A 21,168-nucleotide genomic window follows, 5' to 3' on the forward strand; every position below is an offset into this window, starting at 1 on the left:
AACGAGATATATAGGTCTTAACCTCAATAAATTATGTCAGAGACAGAATCATCGTATTTCTAGTGTAATAACAATTTCAAATGTTAAAGTAATTTTGTCCCCATAATACTACGTATTTTTTTCGATAAATAACAATCGACGGATCGCAACAGTGTTTCTTTTTTCTTCCTAGTTCCATAAACTTTTAAACTTAGAATTTCTGATCGCAGGCGAAAAATTAAAGTCAATCATGTCACAAATTGGCGATCTTGAAAACTCCGTATAAGTAGAATTTTTAGCGAGGATTTACTTTTGGGATTATTAGCGAGGGTGCTCACATTTCTAACATTGAATATCACTAACAATTAATTGCGTATTATTGCGATGGCTAATATTATGTCTCAGATCCGCGCCTTGGTTTTGTGCGCGTAATGATAGATAACGTCATTACTGTTAATTTTTGACGTCACAATATTTGTTACAGTTGGATTGAGAGATGGGTGTATTTTGTCACATAGCTTAAAAGTCTCACCTTCCCTTTCCCCTTATTTATAACATTATGTAAATATATATAATTTATATGCATTTGTCAAGTTAATCTATTTTGCCAGTGCATTTTTCTGCCATAGTTTTATAAATATTTTTAGGCAACCTTGAACTGTGTCATGTGAACGACCTGCATATAAAGACATGTGATGGAGAGTCACTGCGGTTTTTCGAGACGCCTTCCATGATACAAGCATTTTTTTTTTCACAACTTCTGCTGAGTATCTGCTAACCCAGTACCACCTTGAATGTTGTCAGTATTTAAATCTTCATGACCTTAAAAGGATAAGGATACAATGTTTATAAGGATAAAGATATAAAGTTGATAAGGATAAGGATTTCTCACTATTCGATGGTAATACATGGAGCCACAGGCACCAAACTCGCTTGAATTTTTGAGCCCCTAGTATATTATAAGAAAACTAGGGGGTCAAAAGTTCAAGAGAGTTTGGTGCCTGTGTATGGAACATAGAAATTCTACTTTTCTCTTAAACAAGAACAAAGCCATAACTAATAATACACAAGAAGTGGTGGATTCAAAATTTTCATGGGAATATGGGGGAAAATTCTGAGTGAAAGCAGAAGCACTCAGGTAGGCATTGTTACCCATCAGCCTCTAGTTGCCTCTAGTTGAACATAAACTTTTTCTTCAATTTGATAAGGTCAAGGTATACAAAAAGCACACATACGATTGAACCGCTAACATTCAAGCAACTAATACTGTCTCTTGATGTTTTGTATGAAATTATACTTGTGCATTAAATAGATATTTTTGTTTGTATTGACTCCAATGAACTGCAAACGATAGAATTTGCAACAACTTTGACCTTTTGACCTTGACCTTGGAAATTCACGTAATTATGGAAAAAACTTTAACCTCGCCCATAACTTTTGAGCGATGAGAGCCATGCTTTCGTACTTCACGTATGTAATCCTTGTGAAAAGAACTTTTATCGGATACCATGAACTTTAACCCTTTGACCTTGACCTTGGAGTTTAAACCACTTTTTAAAAACTTTAACCTTGGTCACAACTTTTTAACGGTAGTTACTAGGACTTTCATATTTCACATATGTATTTTTTGTGGCAAGATCTTTTATTGAATACAAACAATTTTGACCTTTTGACCTTGGAGATTTACGTACTTATGAAAAAACTTTAACCTTGACCATAACATTTAAACGGTGAGGGCTAGGGCTTTTATACTTCACATATGTAATCCTTGTGAAAAGACCTTTATTGGATACCAAGAACTTTAACCTTTTGACCTACTTTTGAAAAACTTTAACATTGGCCATAAATTTTGAATAGTTAGGGTAAGGGTTTTCATCCTTCAAATATGTATTACTTGTGACAAGACCTTTCTTAAAAAACCAACAACTCAGACCCTTTCACCTTGGAGTTTGAACTACCTTTCAAATATTTATCCTGACTATAACTTTTGAACAGGTGATGCTAGGGATTATATCTTTCACAATCGTATTTCTTGTGAGAAAAACCCTACTTTGGGTAATCATATATTTATTTTGCATTTAAGAAAATTTTAATCTTCGTTATGTTGCTGTTCGAGGTCATCAGTGTTTCACAAACATATCTTATTCCTTATATTGAGAAGAGATAGGGCTTTCATATATGACATGTGCATTACCTGTGACAACTTAAAGATAATTCCGAGCTTGTTATGATTTCTTACCCCTTGACATTGACCTTCACGATTGACCTTATTTTGAATAAAAATCAACTTCAATGATAATTTCTTAATAAATAACATATGATAGGGTGTTCATATTAGACATTATATGTCATAAAAAATAACATCTCACCCACAAAGACACCGAAAGTGGGGGACCACAATCCTTTGAATTTGCTTGTTTACTATAGAAATCAATAGAAAAATGAAAATATTTTTAAAACATCTCAACCCCCCGGTGTCACAAAAAATTCCTGTTTACAGGTAATATGGACTGTTATTTCACAAATTCATACCAAAGGTTTTTGTGTGACACGGGGGTGGGGGGGGGGGGGGTGGAGGGGGGGCATACATGTATGTTTATTGACAAAAAACGACAGAAATGCTTATTTTCCACCAATTCCAAATCAATTTAAAATTAAAACATTATATTTTATTGTTAAATTTATGTTTTCTTTATTTGTCTAAAACAAAGAAAACATATAAGAAACATTTAATGATACCCAGGACTATTTCAAAATATGTTGATGCCTGAAAGTACGATTTCAATGAAAATTTTCGTCTACCCCCTTTTTGTCAAGAGCTAGAGGTATGGCTAATTTACTGTTTAGAGCTGGTATTACAAATTGTCTTTTATATTGAATTAAATGGTTGCAAAATGTAGGCGGGAATCGAGCGTTAGCGTGCGTATTTCTTAAGGTAGAATGTGCTGACAGAGATAATTTGGTGGTAGTTCTTTAATTCTCTCTTTATTTGATATTTGAAGTGGATAATTTTTGAATTCGGACCATCAATTAAAAGTAATTACATCTCAAAGCCATTCCCTTCTTAGAAATAAGTTATTTTAAAACATATATTTCTCTAATAGTCAGGCATTGAACGAAATTAGAGAGTACATATTTGTATAAAAACCTTGTTTTTATCTGTTTGGTTCAGAAGTATAGAAAACACATTCTTGACTCTATATTGCAAAATTAAATCCATCGTTTTGATTGCGGCGCAATTAAGTTTTTTAAATAAACAATTAACAAAAGTGTTCATTGCAAATTGGAACTTCTCACGGTTTTTATGATATCGTGTACAATTAAGGTGCAGAAGATAAGGATACATTTCCAAGAACAACATAAAAAATTATTATTTCTGGTCACCTAAATTAAAATATTTTCTCAATGAATATAACACCTTTGTGCCTACACATTCTGTTTAAGAAAAAAAAACCCTACTTTTTTCCTCATTTTTTAAATATCAGTTTAATTATCCCACAAATAGATAGTAAGCATTTTTTCTATTTCTGAGTTAGTTAAGAAAACTTTTACTGTATCTCGTTCAGTATTCATCATTTCAGTTCATGATTATAATGTAAAAGTTTAGGAATCAAAATTAATATGAAAATGTATAAAGTAACAACAAAAGTTTATGGGAGAACATTTTTTTTCTAAATTTAACACAATATTTTTAGAAAGTACACCTGCAGTGTTAACATTCCAGCAAATTTGAATGTAGTCTTTTTGCCACCTCTTAAGAAACTGATTGCAGATAAAATACCACCATAAACCAAACAGGAATTTTAGGCTCTGAACTAGACAATTATTTTAAAAATATGAATTATTTATAGTTAAAAAAAAACCCATAAAATTTAAGTTACGTGTATTTGAATTTTTTTTTTTATTTCACACGGAATTTTTCTTATATAACTTCACATACACAACATTCCCTTTGAATTTTTTTCTGTAAAAATCAGAAGAGGAAGGATATGGAGATAACGAACAGTATTCAATCTCAAAGTCCTTAAAACAATACAAAACAAGAGTAGAGCAAACACGGACCTTCGAAACATCAGAGGTGGGATTAGGTGCCATGGAGGAGTGAGCATCCCCTGCTGACTTGTTACACCCGTTGTGTGCTCAGTGTCATGATCGTGAAATAACGGAAAAATCCGTCGTCAATTCAGTGTATAAAATGGACTAACGATTGGTATGAAAAACGCCAGTCAGCATTTGACTCAATGATAAATTATATACACTGACAAGGTCATTGTATTGACCACAGAACTAACGAAATGATGACATTAAACGAGACTGTTAATATTTTTGTTTCATCAACTTGCTTGTCAATAATTCACCTCGTTTTAGAAATTGTTCATACGTAGAGCATGCTCTTGCGTATAGAATCAACTAAGTAATTACATTTCTGTATCATTTTTTTAATTTGTAAAATTAATAATCAACAAACATATGATTTTACCCATATGAAATATGCATGATGAAAGACAAGAAATTACAAGCCAAGAAACATACTTGACAAGAAACGATGCATAAATGCAAATCAGTGTCAAGGGCATAGCATGTCAATATGATATGGCATGAAAATTGGTTAACATGTTTACAAAAAGCAAATTAGCCAAATTAGGGTTTAAATCCTCTCTTAAAAACACACCAAGTGCTTAATAATGATATCAACCCACTGTGGATAATTTAAATTATCGATTTAGGAGGTAAACCTAAAACACTATACTAAGGTCCCGTAGGCACTCCTCTTTTCTAAAAAATATAAATAAATACGTCTTGTTCATATCTCTGTTAGATGGACTTGGCTCTAAACAGTTACAATGTCGCAATGTTAATGCCAAATGAAATCTGATGTAAGAAAATTTGCTAACAGAGAATGTTGAAATTAACGGTACTTTTGCAAATGGTATGGGCAATCATACCTTTTATTAAAGGTAGGTTTAAATTATTTTTACTTATTGTTTATAACATGTCATTAAGTATATTCAAGGGTTGAATATATAAAGAATAAAACATAAAACAATCCACTGGCGGTGTCCATAATATATAAAGCCGAGGCTTTCATATTTCAAACAACATTTCAAGACCGAGGAAATTGTATTAAAATATATTTTTAAATTACAAATTTGTTCGTAATATGTATTGATTAGTTTTAATTAATATACAATAACAAAATCATGTTCCTAGCTGTTTTACTGCTCTATTGGGACTAAAATCATGTGTTAAGATGTTTAGGGAGGTCCGTAGAATAGCCCTGCTTAGCTATAAAAACCGACAGTCATCAGCAACTTGATGGAATTTACAGTGTTTATACTGCAAAAGACGACACATCGATGTGATGTAAACAAGTATTTCATGCTACGACACATCGATGTGATGTAAATAAGTATTTCATGCAAAAAAAATTAACTTTTTTCTGTTTTTCAAATTTCAAGTTTTCTAAAATTTCTGTAACTGTCATGTAAGAATTCAATCTTCAGCGGTTAAATGCCTATTTATTTAATAAAATAACGGTTCATGAAAAAGTATTATTATATATTTTCCATTAAATAAAACTACAAGTGAAGCTAATTCGAAGTAACTTTATGTTTCATTCGAATTAAACTATCCGTGTGAACAGGGCATTAAATTTTAATTCGCATTAGTTTACTTCGCTTAAGCTGTCGTGTGAACGCAATTTGATTCGCATTATTAGCTGAAAAATTAAAGTTAAACTAGATTTATATTTGTGCATATTTTGGTATGTTATACTCCAGTATTTGTTAATATGACACCAAATATAAAAGATATGGACACAGAGACATTACTTTTGGATCACCCCTCGTACATGAAAGTAAAAAGAAGACATACTTTGACAAAAACTAATAAAAATAATTGTTTTCCTCAGGGGAGTGCGTTTCAAAGGGAGACATTGTTTTTCTACTGGACGAGTCCGGCAGTATTGGATCGCAAAACTTTGAACGAATGAAGTCATTTGTTAGCTCCTTCGTGGGTAACTTCAAAGTTGGAAGCAACGCAAATCAATTCAGTGTAGTCAACTTTGAGTCATCTTCTAGAGAGATATTCCCCCTCAACAGATATCACACAGTGTCTAGTCTTCAATCTGCCATATCTTCCATTTCTTTCTCCAGCGGAGGAACAAGCATAGGAAGTGCCCTAGATTATGCCCGGATGTACTCTTTTAGTTCCGCCAGAGGAGCAAGAAGTGATTCGGCAAAAATTGCTGTTCTAATCACCGATGGACAAAGTTCCCTTTCCAACGAGCCCGAACAACTAAAAGCAATAGGGGTCACGATATTTTGTGTCGGGGTAGGAACTGGAATAAATTCAGCTGTGCTCAGATCAGTGGCTTCCCACAACGACTACACGTATCTGACCACGTTTGATTTATTGTCATTGTTGGCAAACGAATTGTCAAATGGAACCTGTGCTGATGGTTCGTTGTATTAAATCTTCTTGTTATGAAAGCTTTCTTTGCCTATAGATTGTGTTATGATGACTCTTATATTAAGTTGACTCAGATCATCTTAAAAAATGTCTGGTTGCCTTCTCCAGATCAGCTGACTATAAATGGCCTAACTCAAACGTTTTTTTTACATTTTATAACATGATATATTTTTATTTCTCTTCTCCCGTCAACAAATATGTTGAAACTTTTAGAAAAAAAAACTTTCCAACCGACCTACCAACCCAATAATTTAATCACGAGAGAGGGCAAACAAACATTATGTCCTCATTATCATTTTTTTTCAAATTTAAAGATACACTAATTTTACCAAATAAAGAAAACACATTCAGTGGAATCCTTTTAAGAAATATTCGATGTTTATTTATTAATTCAAAATGATACTTATAATTACATACGTGTTTTATGTTTCGTTAATCTTTTCTTACAGACATAAACGATTGTCTAAGTGATCCATGTTTAAATGGCGGAACATGTGAAGATCAGTTTGGGAAATACGTTTGTCACTGTCTGTCCGGAAACACAGATCCAAATTGCTACGTTCCGGGTAAGTTTGGAATAAAGATGATAAAACACAAAGCAAAATGCATTTCACATACTATGGCAATGATAATTGCTTTTTATTTATAGGGGTACCAATCATAACTTTAGGATCCAGTCTTACAGTAAGTGTTGGATCGTCTGCTGTACTTACCTGCCAGGTCACAAGCACGACAACCGTGTCTTCTGTTACGTGGCATTACCAGAAAAATGGCGTCACGACCAATATCAACACTGGCATTACAGCAAAATATAGCGGTGGCACTGCAGGGACACCTTCTCTTACCGTTAAAAACGTTCAAATTGACGATGTAGGAAACTATAGATGCTTGGCTCAAAACTCAGCAGGAATAGGCCAAAGTGCATCGATGATATTTCTAGATTTGCAACGAAGTAAGCATTTGCATTCTTGCAAAAGTCATCTCCGTTATGTTTTTTTATTTTACTTATATACCAGAGTTTAATACTTGATTCAATATTTTGATCACTTGATTTGAAAACATATACGGATATAATATGCAGTGATAAATTTTTCAGCGAAGAAAATTTTGTGTATTATGAAATACTATTGAAAAGAATTATACATATTCCCTCTCAATTGTTTTCCTCTTTTGCAATAGGTTCTCCTACTATATCCACGGTAACCACACTTTACGCTGTCAATGCTAACGATAGCGTGTCCCTGTCTTGCAGTTTTTCCCCCAGTTACCCTCCGGTGGTTGGAGTTATTTGGTACAAAGATGATGTAGCAATCAATCCGGAGCTGAATGGCAAATACTCTGGTGGAACAATTCATTCTCCAAACCTGAACATATCGAATTTCCAGCGAGAAGATCAAGGGACCTATCACTTTTCAGTGTATAATCACTATGGATCCACGAAAAGCTCGAATATATCCGTATATTTATTTGAAGGTACATGCACTAACTACTAAACTAAATGTCAAAACTTCAATAAAATCGCTGCCAGTCGACGTAAAACAACAATATTATTAATAATGAAAGCAACATTATTTCATTTCATATCAGACCTGAAGATTTCAATTCAACATGATTTATATTTTTCAAAATATCGGATTATATACAACCTGCGATTATGGTAGTCGCCGCCCCTAAATAACGTCATAGGACGGATATACGCCGTCATACTTTTAAACGCTTCCCTTTGTTTCATTAAAATTATTTTAGATTCAGAAACGCGTTCACAAAATTCACTTTTCTAAAGTAAACTTGGTATCCAACGTACACTCACTCTTTTCATGAATAATTCCTCTGTCAAAATTCTTTGAACAGTAGTATAAGACCAACTTAGCATTTCACTTATCGCTCTAACCGTCTGTATTTTTTTTTTACAACGTCACACACCATTGAACGTTTTCGTAGGCCCTCTCTTCCTTCGGTCTTCTTGTCATCTACTGAGCATTCAATGACCCATCACCAACCCAAAATCGCTAAAACCATCTAAACAAGTCTCTAATTTACATTTTCCCCCTGTCAGTCTGATGAATCAACGTAGCTGTCTCTACTGTCGATTTCTCCATTTTGAACCAAAAATTCATTATAGTTTGTTGTGGCGTTTTTTCCCATTTCGACATGCATTTCATTTTTTCAATAATCGGAGTAAAAAAGCTATTTTTTCAATTAAAAAATTAGTAATGATGTCATATAATTTTCAACTCATTACTAGAAAATGATGTAAATTTATGTCTTTTGAAATAATGGGCGATTAGGCGTTTATAAAAGATACTTCTAAATGTTTTTGTTTTTTTTAATTCTAAAAAAGTACGCTTTAATTTGTGACGTTCGGTTGTGAAGCGGCGACACCCCCTATGTTCTCTGTTTTAAATATCTATAAAATAATTCCCTATTCACACGGAGAGTTTAATTCGAATTAAACGTAAGTTTACTGCGAATTTAGCTTCGCTTAGCGTTAACACGGAGAATTTAATGCGAATTAGTTTAATTCGAATTAATTTACTGTGCATTAAATTACTTCGTATTAACTCCGTGTGAACGCTAAGCGAAGCTAATTCGAACTAAATTTTGATGCATGCGTAAGGCCATAATTAAGTCACAAGACACATGCTGTTGGTTAGATATGGTTATCTGTGCTATATTTGGTCTAAAAATCAAGGAAAAGTATGTTAATCACTAAATGTATACCTGTAGCCACTACGATTATTATATCAAATGGATGGCTCTGCGTATATGACGTGATTTACAAATGATGTCATAATTTAGCTTTACAGAATATAGCCTTTTGTAGAAGTAAGTCCTGTTCACACGGAGAGTTTAATTCGCAGTAAATTAATGCGAAGTAAACTAATGCAAATCAAACTAATGCGAATTAAATTGCGTTCACACGACAGCTAATGCAAAGTAAACTAATGCGAATTAGAATTTTACCTCTGCAGTCCGGAGCTAGCACGCCTATTATGACGTCATTTGCAAATCACGTCACGTTATGCAGAAGCAGATCCATTTGACTTAAGGACGTTCGTTCCTGCGATTTTGAGCGTAATTTGGTCAGGTCCTTTATTTATAAAATTCTGCATCATTTTTAAGTTCTACAGTGCAAATTTAAATATATTCAATGAAAAAACTGCTATTAAATTCCATTCAAGTAGAATTAAGCTAGGGACTATATTTTGTGGCAGAAGGTCATTTAGATGAAAATGATCGGTTTTTCCATTTTGAACTATAACAGTACTGTAAATTTTGGATTCCTATTTTTCCATGATGGTTGCACACAAAGCTGTTTTTTGCAGTGAAATGTGTTATGCTGGTTCTGAAATATCTATTAAATTATTTCTTATAAATTCTATCAACAAAGGGTGACAAATATAGTAATTATATTTTGAAATTCCTTGAAATAATTGAAACAATTTTAACGTAAAATTTTCACTTTTTTTTAGTAATATCTGAAAATTTACATCATATACCCCCACTTTTGATGCTCTTTTCTAAATATTCAAGATAAATTTGACCTATTTGCTTAAAATCAGAAAAAAGTCTAATACTTTAAATTTTTTTTTTGCTATTTAAATTTTCAATGCCAAAAAACTAACTTTTTATTAGTTCAGAAAGGTCAAATAATTAATTATGCGAAGCAATTTGAAACGTTTTCTTAGTCACAATTTTTAAGTGTCTTTTTAAAAACAAACTTCATTTTGTTTCATGCTTTGATTGGGTAAAAATATTGGAAGGAAAAAGTCAAAAATTTAATTTTTAATTAACACACAAATTTCAGTGCAAAAAGGTCATACTAAATGTACTGTAGCGCCAAAAGAAGCGTATTGACCTCCATTTTTTGATTTGAATTTTAATTAAGTTATGTATGTAGTAACTAAAAATATACTGGGCAAAAAAAGATTAAGACTTTAAATATCAGGATCGAACGTTGTTAAAGGCAAAGTGTCTGTATACACATTTTAATTATTACTAAAATTTTCCTTAGTTTTTCACTCAAAAATAGCACAATTACCTATGGCTGACCACCGACAAGTGGCATTTGACTAATTTTTGCCATTACGCATGCGTCAGAATTAAATTCGAATTAGCTTCGCTTAGCGTTCACACGGATCTAATGCGAAGTAAACTAATTCAAATTAAACTAATTCACATTAAATTCTCCGTGTGAACACTAAGCGAAGCTTATTCGCAGTAACTTTAAGTTTAATTCCAATTAAACTATCCGTGTGAACATTGCAATAAATTTTAATTTGCATTAGTTTACTTCACTTAAGCTGTGAACGCAATTTGATTCGAATTATTTTAATTCGCATTAGTTTATTTCACATTAATTTACTGCGAATTAAACTCACCGTGTGAACAGGGCATAAATTCAATTAAACATTATTCACTGAAAAATGTAAGTTAAATTAGATTTATATTTGTGCATATTTTGGTATATTATACTCCAGTATTTGATAATATGACACCAAATATAAAATATATGGACACAGAGACATTACTTTTGGATCACCCCTCGTACATGAAAGTAAAAAGAAGAATACTTTGACAAAAACTTATAAAAATAATTTTTTTCCTCAGGGGAGTGCGTTTCAAAGGGAGACATTGTTCTTCTACTGGACGAGTCCGGCAGTATTGGATCGCAAAACTTTGAACGAATGAAGTCATTCGTTAGCTCCTTCGTCGGAAACTTCATAGTTGGAAGCAACGCAAATCAATTTAGCGTGGTCAACTTTGAGTCATCTTCTAGAGAGATATTTCCACTCAACAGATATCACACAGTGTCTAGTCTTCAATCTGCCATATCTTCCATTTCTTTCTCCAGCGGCGGAACAAGCATAGGAAGTGCTCTTGATTATGCCCGGATGTACTCTTTTAGTTCCGCCAGAGGAGCAAGAAATGATTCGGCAAAAATTGCTGTTCTAATCACCGATGGACAAAGTTCCCTTTCCAACGAGCCCGAACAACTAAAAGCAATGGGGGTCACGATATTTTGTGTCGGGGTAGGAACTGGAATAAATTCTGCTGTGCTCAGATCAGTGGCTACCCACAACGACTACACGTATCTGACCACGTTTGATTTATTGTCATTGTTGGCAAACGAATTGTCAAATGGAACCTGTGCTGATGGTTCGTTGTATTAAATCTTCTTGTTATAAGAGCTTCCTTTGCCTATAGATTGTGTTATGATGACTCGTATATTAAGTTGACTCAGGTCATCTTAAAAAAATTGTTTGTTTGCCTTCTCCAGATCAGCTGACTATGAATAGCCTAACTCAAACGTTTTTTTTTTTTTTTGCATTCTATAACATGATATATTTTTATTTCTCTTCTCCCGTCAACAAATATGTTGAAATTTTTAGAAAAAAAAATTTTCCAACCGACCTAGCGACCCAATAATTTAACCACGAGAGAGGGCAAACAAACATTATGTCCTCATTATCATTTTTTTTCAAATTTAAAGGTACACTAATTTTACCAAATAAAGAAAACACTTTCAGTGGAATCCTTTTAAGAAATATTCGATGTTTATTTATTAATTCAAAATGATACTTATAATTACATACGTGTTATATGTTTCGTTAATCTTTTCTTACAGACATAGATGATTGTCTAAGTGATCCATGTTTAAATGGGGGAACATGTGAAGATCAATTTGGGAAATACGTTTGTCACTGTTTAGCTGGAAATACAGATCCAAATTGCTACGTTCCGGGTAAGTTTGGAATAAAGATGATAAAACACAAAGCAAAATGCATTTCACATACTATGGCAATGATAATTGCTTTTTATTTATAGGGGTACCAAGCATAACTTTAGGATCCAGTCTTACAGTAAGTGTTGGATCGTCTGCTGTACTTACCTGCCAGGTCACAAGCACGACAACCGTGTCTTCTGTAACGTGGCATTACCAGAAAAATGGCGTCACAACCAATATCAACACTGGCATTACAGCAAAATATAGCGGCGGCACTGTAGGGACACCTTCTCTTACCGTTAAAAACGTTCAAATTGACGATGTAGGAAACTATAGATGTTTGGCTCAAAACTCAGCAGGAATAGGCCAAAGTGCATCGATGATATTTCTAGATTTGCAACGAAGTAAGCATTTGCATTCTTGCAAAAGTCATCTCCGTTATGTTTTTTTATTTTACTTATATACCAGAGTTTAATACTTGATTCAATATTTTGATCACTTGATTTAAAAACATATACGGATATAATATGCAGTGATAAATTTTTCAGCGAAGAAAATTTTGTGTATTATGAAATACTATTGAAAAGAATTATACATATTCCCTCTCAATTGTTTTCCTCTTTTGCAATAGGTTCTCCTACTATATCCACGGTAACCACACTTTACGCTGTCAATGCTAACGATAGCGTGTCCCTGTCTTGCAGTTTTTCCCCCAGTTACCCTCCGGTGGTTGGAGTTATTTGGTACAAAGATGATGTAGCAATCAATCCGGGGCTGAATGGCAAATACTCTGGTGGAACAATTCATTCTCCAAACCTGAACATATCGAATTTCCAGCGAGAAGATCAAGGGACCTATCACTTTTCAGTGTATAATCACTATGGATCCACGAAAAGCTCGAATATATCCGTATATTTATTTGAAGGTACATGCACTAACTACTAAACTAAATGTCAAAACTTCAATAAAATCGCTGCCAGTCGACGTAAAACAACAATATTATTAATAATGAAAGCAACATTATTTCATTTCATATCAGACCTGAAGATTTCAATTCAACATGATTTATATTTTTCAAAATATCGGATTATATACAACCTGCGATTATGGTAGTCGCCGCCCCTAAATAACGTCATAGGACGGATATACGCCGTCATACTTTTAAACGCTTCCCTTCGTTTCATTAAAATTATTTTAGATTCAGAATCGCGTTCACAAATTTCACTTTTCTAAAGTAAACTTGGTATCCAACGTACACTCACTCTTTTCATGAATAATTCCTCTGTCAAAATTCTTTGAACAGTAGTATAAGACCAACTTAGCATTTCACTTATCGCTCTAACCGTCTGTATTTTTTTTTTACAACGTCACACACCATTGAACGTTTCCGTCCGCCCTCTCTTCCTTCGGTCTTCTTGTCATCTACTGAGCATTCAATGACCCATCACCAACCCAAAATAGCTAAAACCATCTAAACACGTCTCTAATTTACATTTTCCCCCTGTCAGTCTGATGAATCAACGTAGCTGTCTCTACTGTCGATTTTTCCATTTTGAACCAAAAATTCATTATAGTTTGTTGTGGCGTTTTTTCCCATTTCGACATGCATTTCATTTTTTCAATAATCGGAGTAAAAAAGCTATTTTTTTCAATTAAAAAATTAGTAATGATGTCATATAATTTTCAACTCATTACTAGAAAATGATGTAAATTTATGTCTTTTGAAATAATGGGCGATTAGGCGTTTATAAAAGATACTTCTAAATGTTTTTGTTTTTTTAATTCTAAAAAAAGTACGCTTTAATTTGTGACGTTCGGTTGTAAAGCGGCGACACCACCTATGTTCTCTGTTTTAAATATCTATAAAATAATTCCCTATTCACACGGAGAGTTTAATTCGAATTAAACGTAAGTTTACTGCGAATTACATTGTAGCTTCGCTTAGCGTTAACACGGAGAATTTAATGCGAATTGGTTTAATTCGAATTAATTTACTGTGCATTAAATTACTTCATATTAACTCCGTGTGAACGCTAAGCGAAGCTAATTCGAACTAAATTTTGATGCATGCGTAAGGCCATAATTAAGTCACAAGACACATGCTGGTGGTTAGATATGGTTATCTGTGCTATATTTGGTCTAAAAATCAAGGAAAAGTATGTTAATCACTAAATGTATACCTGTAGCCACTACGATTATTATATCAAATGGATGGCTCTGCGTATATGACGTGATTTACAAATGATGTCATAATTTAGCTTAACAGAATATAGCCTTTTGTAGAAGTAAGTCCTGTTCACACGGAGAGTTTAATTCGCAGTAAATTAATGCGAAGTAAACTAATGCAAATCAAACTAATGCGAATTAAATTGCGTTCACACGACAGCTAATGCAAAGTAAACTAAATAAATGCGAATTAGAATTTTACCTCTGCAGTCCGGAGCTAGCACGGCTATTATGACGTCATTTGCAAATCATGTCACGTTATGCAGAAGCAGATCCATTTGACTTAAGGACGTTCGTTCCTGCGATTTTGAGCGTACTTTGGTCAGGTCCTTTATTTATAAAATTCTGCATCATTTTTAAGTTCTACAGTGCAAATTTAAATATATTCAATGAAAAAACTGCTATTAAATTCCATTCAAGTAGAATTAAGCTAGGGACTATATTTTGTGGCAGAAGGTCATTTAGATGAAAATGATCGGTTTTTCCATTTTGAACTATAACAGTACTGTTAATTTTGGATTCCTATTTTTCCATGATGGTTGCACACAAAGCTGTTTTTTGCAGTGAAATGTGTTATGCTGGTTCTGAAATATCTATTAAATTATTTCTTATAAATTCTATCAACAAAGGGTGACAAATATAGTAATTATATTTTGAAATTCCTTGAAATAATTGAAACAATTTTAACGTAAAATTTTCACTTTTTTTTAGTAATATCTGAAAATTTACATCATATACCCCCACTTTTGATGCTCTTTTCTAAATATTCAAGATAAATTTGACCTATTTGCTTAAAATCAGAAAAAGTCTAAGACTTTAATTTTTTTTTTTGCTATTTAAATTTTCAATGCCAAAAAACTAACTTTTTATTAGTTCAGAAAGGTCAAATAATTAATTATGCGAAGCAATTTGTTTTCTTAGTCACAATTTTTAAGTGTCTTTTTAAAAACAAACTTCATTTTGTTTCATGCTTTGATTGGGTAAAAATATTGGAAGGAAAAAGTCAAAAATTTAATTTTTAATTAACACACAAATTTCAGTGCAAAAAGGTCATACGAAATGTACTGTAGCGCCAAAAGAAGCGTATTGACCCCCATTTCTTGATTTGAATTTTAATTAAGCTATGTATGTAGAAACTAGAAATATACTGGGCAAAAAAAGTTTAAGACTTTAAATATCAGGATCGAACGTCGTTAAAGGCAAAGTGTCTGTATACACATTTTAATTATTACTAAAATTTTCCTTAGTTTTTCACTCAAAAATAGCACAATTACCTATGGCTGACCACCGACAAGTGGCATTTGACTAATTTTTGCCATTACGCATGCGTCAGAATTAAATTCGAATTAGCTTCGCTTAGCGTTCACACGGATCTAATGCGAAGTAAACTAATTCGAATTAAACTAATTCACATTAAATTCTCCGTGTGAACGCTAAGCGAAGCTTATTCGCAGTAACTTTAAGTTTAATTCCAATTAAACTATCCGTGTGAACATTGCAATAAATTTTAATTTGCATTAGTTTACTTCACTTAAGCTGTGAACGCAATTTGATTCGAATTATTTTAATTCGCATTAGTTTATTTCACATTAATTTACTGCGAATTAAACTCACCGTGTGAACAGGGCATAAATTCAATTAAACATTATTCACTGAAAAATGTAAGTTAAATTAGATTTATATTTGTGCATATTTTGGTATATTATACTCCAGTATTTGATAATATGACACCAAATATAAAATATATGGACACAGAGACATTACTTTTGGATCACCCCTCGTACATGAAAGTAAAAAGAAGAATACTTTGACAAAAACTTATAAAAATAATTTTTTTCCTCAGGGGAGTGCGTTTCAAAGGGAGACATTGTTCTTCTACTGGACGAGTCCGGCAGTATTGGATCGCAAAACTTTGAACGAATGAAGTCATTCGTTAGCTCCTTCGTCGGAAACTTCATAGTTGGAAGCAACGCAAATCAATTTAGCGTGGTCAACTTTGAGTCATCTTCTAGAGAGATATTTCCACTCAACAGATATCACACAGTGTCTAGTCTTCAATCTGCCATATCTTCCATTTCTTTCTCCAGCGGCGGAACAAGCATAGGAAGTGCTCTTGATTATGCCCGGATGTACTCTTTTAGTTCCGCCAGAGGAGCAAGAAATGATTCGGCAAAAATTGCTGTTCTAATCACCGATGGACAAAGTTCCCTTTCCAACGAGCCCGAACAACTAAAAGCAATGGGGGTCACGATATTTTGTGTCGGGGTAGGAACTGGAATAAATTCTGCTGTGCTCAGATCAGTGGCTACCCACAACGACTACACGTATCTGACCACGTTTGATTTATTGTCATTGTTGGCAAACGAATTGTCAAATGGAACCTGTGCTGATGGTTCGTTGTATTAAATCTTCTTGTTATAAGAGCTTCCTTTGCCTATAGATTGTGTTATGATGACTCGTATATTAAGTTGACTCAGGTCATCTTAAAAAAATTGTTTGTTTGCCTTCTCCAGATCAGCTGACTATGAATAGCCTAACTCAAACGTTTTTTTTTTTGCATTCTATAACATGATATATTTTTATTTCTCTTCTCCCGTCAACAAATAGTTGAAATTTTTAGAAAAAAAAACTTCCCAACCGACCTAGCGACCCAATAATTTAACCACGAGAGAGGGCAAACAAACATTATGTCCTCATTATCATTTTTTTTTCAAATTTAAAGGTACACTAATTTTACCAAATAAAGAAAACACTTTCAGTGGAATCTTTTTGAGAAATATTCGATGTTTATTTATAAATTCAAAATGATAATTATAATTACATACGTGTTATATGTTTCGTTAATCTTTTCTTACAGACATAGATGATTGTCTAAGTGATCCATGTTTAAATGGGGGAACATGTGAAGATCAATTTGGGAAATACGTTTGTCACTGTTTAGCTGGAAATACAGATCCAAATTGCTACGTTCCGGGTAAGTTTGGAATAAAGATGATAAAACACAAAGCAAAATGCATTTCACATACTATGGCAATGATAATTGCTTTTTATTTATAGGGGTACCAAGCATAACTTTAGGATCCAGTCTTACAGTAAGTGTTGGATCGTCTGCTGTACTTATCTGCCAGGTCACAAGCACGACAACCGTGTCTTCTGTTACGTGGCATTACCAGAAAAATGGCGTCACAACCAATATCAACACTGGCATTACAGCAAAATATAGCGGCGGCACTGTAGGGACACCTTCTCTTACCGTTAAAAACGTTCAAATTGACGATGTAGGAAACTATAGATGTTTGGCTCAAAACTCAGCAGGAATAGGCCAAAGTGCATCGATGATATTTCTAGATTTGCAACGAAGTAAGCATCCATTCTTGCAAAAGTCATCTCCGTTATGTTTTTTTTATTTTATTATAAACCAGAGTTTAATACTTTATTCAATATTTTGATCACTTGATTTGAAAACATATACGGATATAATATGTAGTGATAAATTTTTCAGCGAAGAAAATTTTGTGTATTATGAAATACTATTGAAATGAATTATACTTATTACCTCTCAATTCTTTTCCTCTTTTGCAATAGGTTCTCCTACTATGTACAATGTAACCACAAATTACGCTGTCAACGCTAGCGATAGCGTGTCCCTTTCTTGCAGTTTTTCCTCCAGTTACCCTCCTGTGATTGAAGTTATTTGGTACAAAGATAATGTAAAAATCGATCCTGTGCAGAATGGCAAATACTCTGGGGGAACAATAAATTCTCCAGATCTCAACATTACGAATTTCCAGCGAGAAGATCAAGGGACCTATCACTGTTCAGTGTTTAATCACTATGGATCCACGAAAAGCTCGGATATAACAGTCTATTATTTGGGAGGTACATGTATTAAACAAACTATACTGCTGTTTCTGTTTAATTTATAATAAGTTGATCCTTCTCCAATCATACTTTATGCATTTTTTTTTAATTTTCTCACATTAAACGTGTTTTGTTTTAAAGTGACATGACGCTATTCACATTCATCAATATTATCGACCATTATATTTTCTCATCGAAAGATCCATTAATCAAATGTTGCGATCTGTTCAAAAATTAGTGAAACTTGTTTAGTGATCACTTTTTAGCTTTTCATTAAAGCAATATGAGCTGCATTTTTGAGAATTTTATTTTGCTGGTAAAATGTGTTATTATGATTAATCTGTATGTAATGAAAACACTTATGATCAATAAGACCAAAATAAGGTTTAAAAATGCTTCAGAAGAAATATTTCTGTACAACCGAATATACAGTATTATATAAGAAATCATTATTGTACAGGACGACAATAATTCAATTTAGCTTCAATCAAAGCTTATAAAAAGTTCTTCCAAAGCAATATGAACAACAGATGTTTTTAAATGTTCTAATTTCCAGTCATTGAAATAGTTAATTAAAAATTTGAAATATTTTTTTTTCCGATGTCAAATATGCAGCTCATAATGCTTTAAACTGTTTAAGATTCAAGTGTGTTCATTATTTATTTTTACGTCGAATAACGATCTTCAATCTAATTTTGATCTGAATTTATACTTGTTTAAGATGCACCTGCAGTACTAGTGGGATCAAACATCACCACGGGACTTTTTATTATTGAAATAATTTAGGATATTTAATAAGTTCACAGATAGCCAGTATAAAACTTAATGGAATGCTCAAAACTGATACTCCAATAATATAGCTCAATACAGATACTAATAATTATTGTCGGGATTTGCAGAATCTGGATGTGATCAGCTGAGCTGTGGAGGTCTAAGAGAATGTGTATATCATAACAACAAACCCACGTGTTCTGTGGTCACGTGGAAAGCAGCGGCTGTTGGTGTTGCTGGTGCTGTAGGGGCAGTTGCCACAGTTGGTGCTGGTGTTGCTGCGATAAAGTCTCTGGCTGCTGCCAAGTAAGCGTTAATATGTAATGGGAATATTAACATAGTACCTATTATTAAAAAGAACTTTACGTTTGCTGAAGCAAGTCTCATTTTTCAAGTTTCATTTTGTAGGTCGGTAAGTCCACTGAACACGAACAGTCCTGGAAACTCTCAAACCCCAAACACAAATTCAAAAGCGGAAAATTCAAAGTCTGAAAATGAAAAGAGTAAGCAGAATAAGAAGGATACGCAACAAAACAATCATGACAGTGAACATGATATGCCTGAGCCCCAGTATACGGGCCTTTGCCAAGGAGTGATCTCTTCAATGCCCCCGCCTGGATATTAGTTCACAAAGGTTATCCCACCAGCTGTTACCAAAGGAATAAATACAAATTTACTTACAACAGCACAGCTTTATCAACAGGCTGAAGAATGATCGTAGTTACATGTATTTTAAGCTTAATAAGCAGCTTGGGGATGTTTATTCTATTTAGGATACCTGTATAATTCCATGTTGTGTTTTGTTAGCATATACCTGTTATTATGTATGATTATGTAATTAGTAATACAGTGAAACTTCTCCAAACCGGCCCCCCTGGAAACCGGTTCTCCCTGAACATCGGCCAAACTTAAAAGTCCCGGCAAAGTTCTTAACATTTCTTTACACATAAACTCTCATAAAACCGGCCACCCCTGAAAACCGGCCACCGGCCACTTTTCCAAGAACAAAAGTTAAGAAACATAGGAAATTTCCCCTCATCATATCGGCCACTTTTTGACTGCAAGAAATTTGTCATTGGCCAGAGGGATAATAATGACCGGCCGGAGGTGTGAAAAATAGTCTACCCACGAGAAGTCAGAGGTGTGAAAACTGAATATGGCCTCATAGGGTTTTCTATTGTTTTAGCCGTCTTGAAGAGGTAATCATCGTGTCAGACTACCTAAATGACCAGTCTAAGCTGTGTACATATGATTAACATCAATTAAACTTGAATTAATAAAATATCAAGCAACTCGTAAATTTAAATCACAGAATGAATCAACAAATTATCGCACGCCATATTGCATCATCTTTTTAAATACACAAAAGCGGCCTTAAAATTAGGCACTGTTAAAAAATAATGAGAAAAAAATAAAATAAAATGCTTACCAAAGTATACATTTTATAATTAAAATAACAGAAGTTTTGCTCAGAAATGTTTTAATTATTTACTCTTAACTGAAGTACAAACAGTTTTTTAATGACGTAAGCGATACACAGATACACATGCAGTATTCTGTATAGAGTTCAGTTAAGGTAATGGGTCTGGTTTATTTCTTCGCATATGGTTAATAAAGTAACTTTCCATGTTTTTTCTGTTCTTATTTTTTAATTTCTTTTCATAAAAATCAGCATGTATGTCGAATTTATCCTCACTAATAATAATTTCCATTGTTTTAAAGACCTTAAGAATTCATTACGTGTCTGCCGATAATTAATTAACATGTTGACATATAATTATAACAGACACCAATTATATATTTTTCTTAACAATAGTCCGGCCATTTTATTCAGTACGGCAGCTGGCCGGTTTAGAGAAGTTTTACTGTATAATTTATTAAACATAATATAAATATTAGTAGATCGTTAGATTGTAACAACTATTCCTCACTTTCAGCCTAATTAAAAAAATACGATGATTTCAATGAGGTTCCCAGAAAGCATTCCTATGTTGGGCCAACACTGGTAAAATGTATGGTTGGCGTTGGGGGAATAACGTTGGGCCAACGTTGGACCAATTTTACCATGTCAACCTTTTCGACCATGACAAAATTCCTATGTTGGCCCAACGTTGGTCCAACGTAAGTAACTT

The 21,168-nt window shown here is 33.3% G+C and overlaps 1 protein-coding gene across 1 annotated transcript; it reads left to right on the plus strand.

Moving 5' to 3' along the window:
• The first annotated feature begins 4,906 nt into the window (after positions 1–4,906).
• LOC134233567 (titin-like) lies at positions 4,907–19,823 on the plus strand. Its single transcript, XM_062715530.1, has 15 exons — positions 4,907–4,937; positions 5,891–6,439; positions 6,900–7,016; positions 7,100–7,402; positions 7,630–7,923; positions 11,062–11,610; positions 12,080–12,196; positions 12,280–12,582; positions 12,810–13,103; positions 16,248–16,796; positions 17,262–17,378; positions 17,462–17,764; positions 17,990–18,283; positions 19,165–19,342; positions 19,445–19,823. The coding sequence occupies exons 1-15, from the start codon at positions 4,907–4,909 to the stop codon at positions 19,659–19,661; spliced, it is 4,215 nt and encodes a 1,404-aa protein (XP_062571514.1). The 3' UTR covers positions 19,662–19,823.
• Positions 19,824–21,168: the final 1,345 nt, after the last annotated feature.

This window comes from Saccostrea cucullata, unplaced genomic scaffold, assembly GCF_032062105.1.
Source record: "Saccostrea cucullata isolate Sc308-1 unplaced genomic scaffold, CSIRO_AGI_Scuc_v1 ctg4017, whole genome shotgun sequence".
Lineage (NCBI taxonomy): Eukaryota > Metazoa > Mollusca > Bivalvia > Ostreida > Ostreidae > Saccostrea > Saccostrea cuccullata.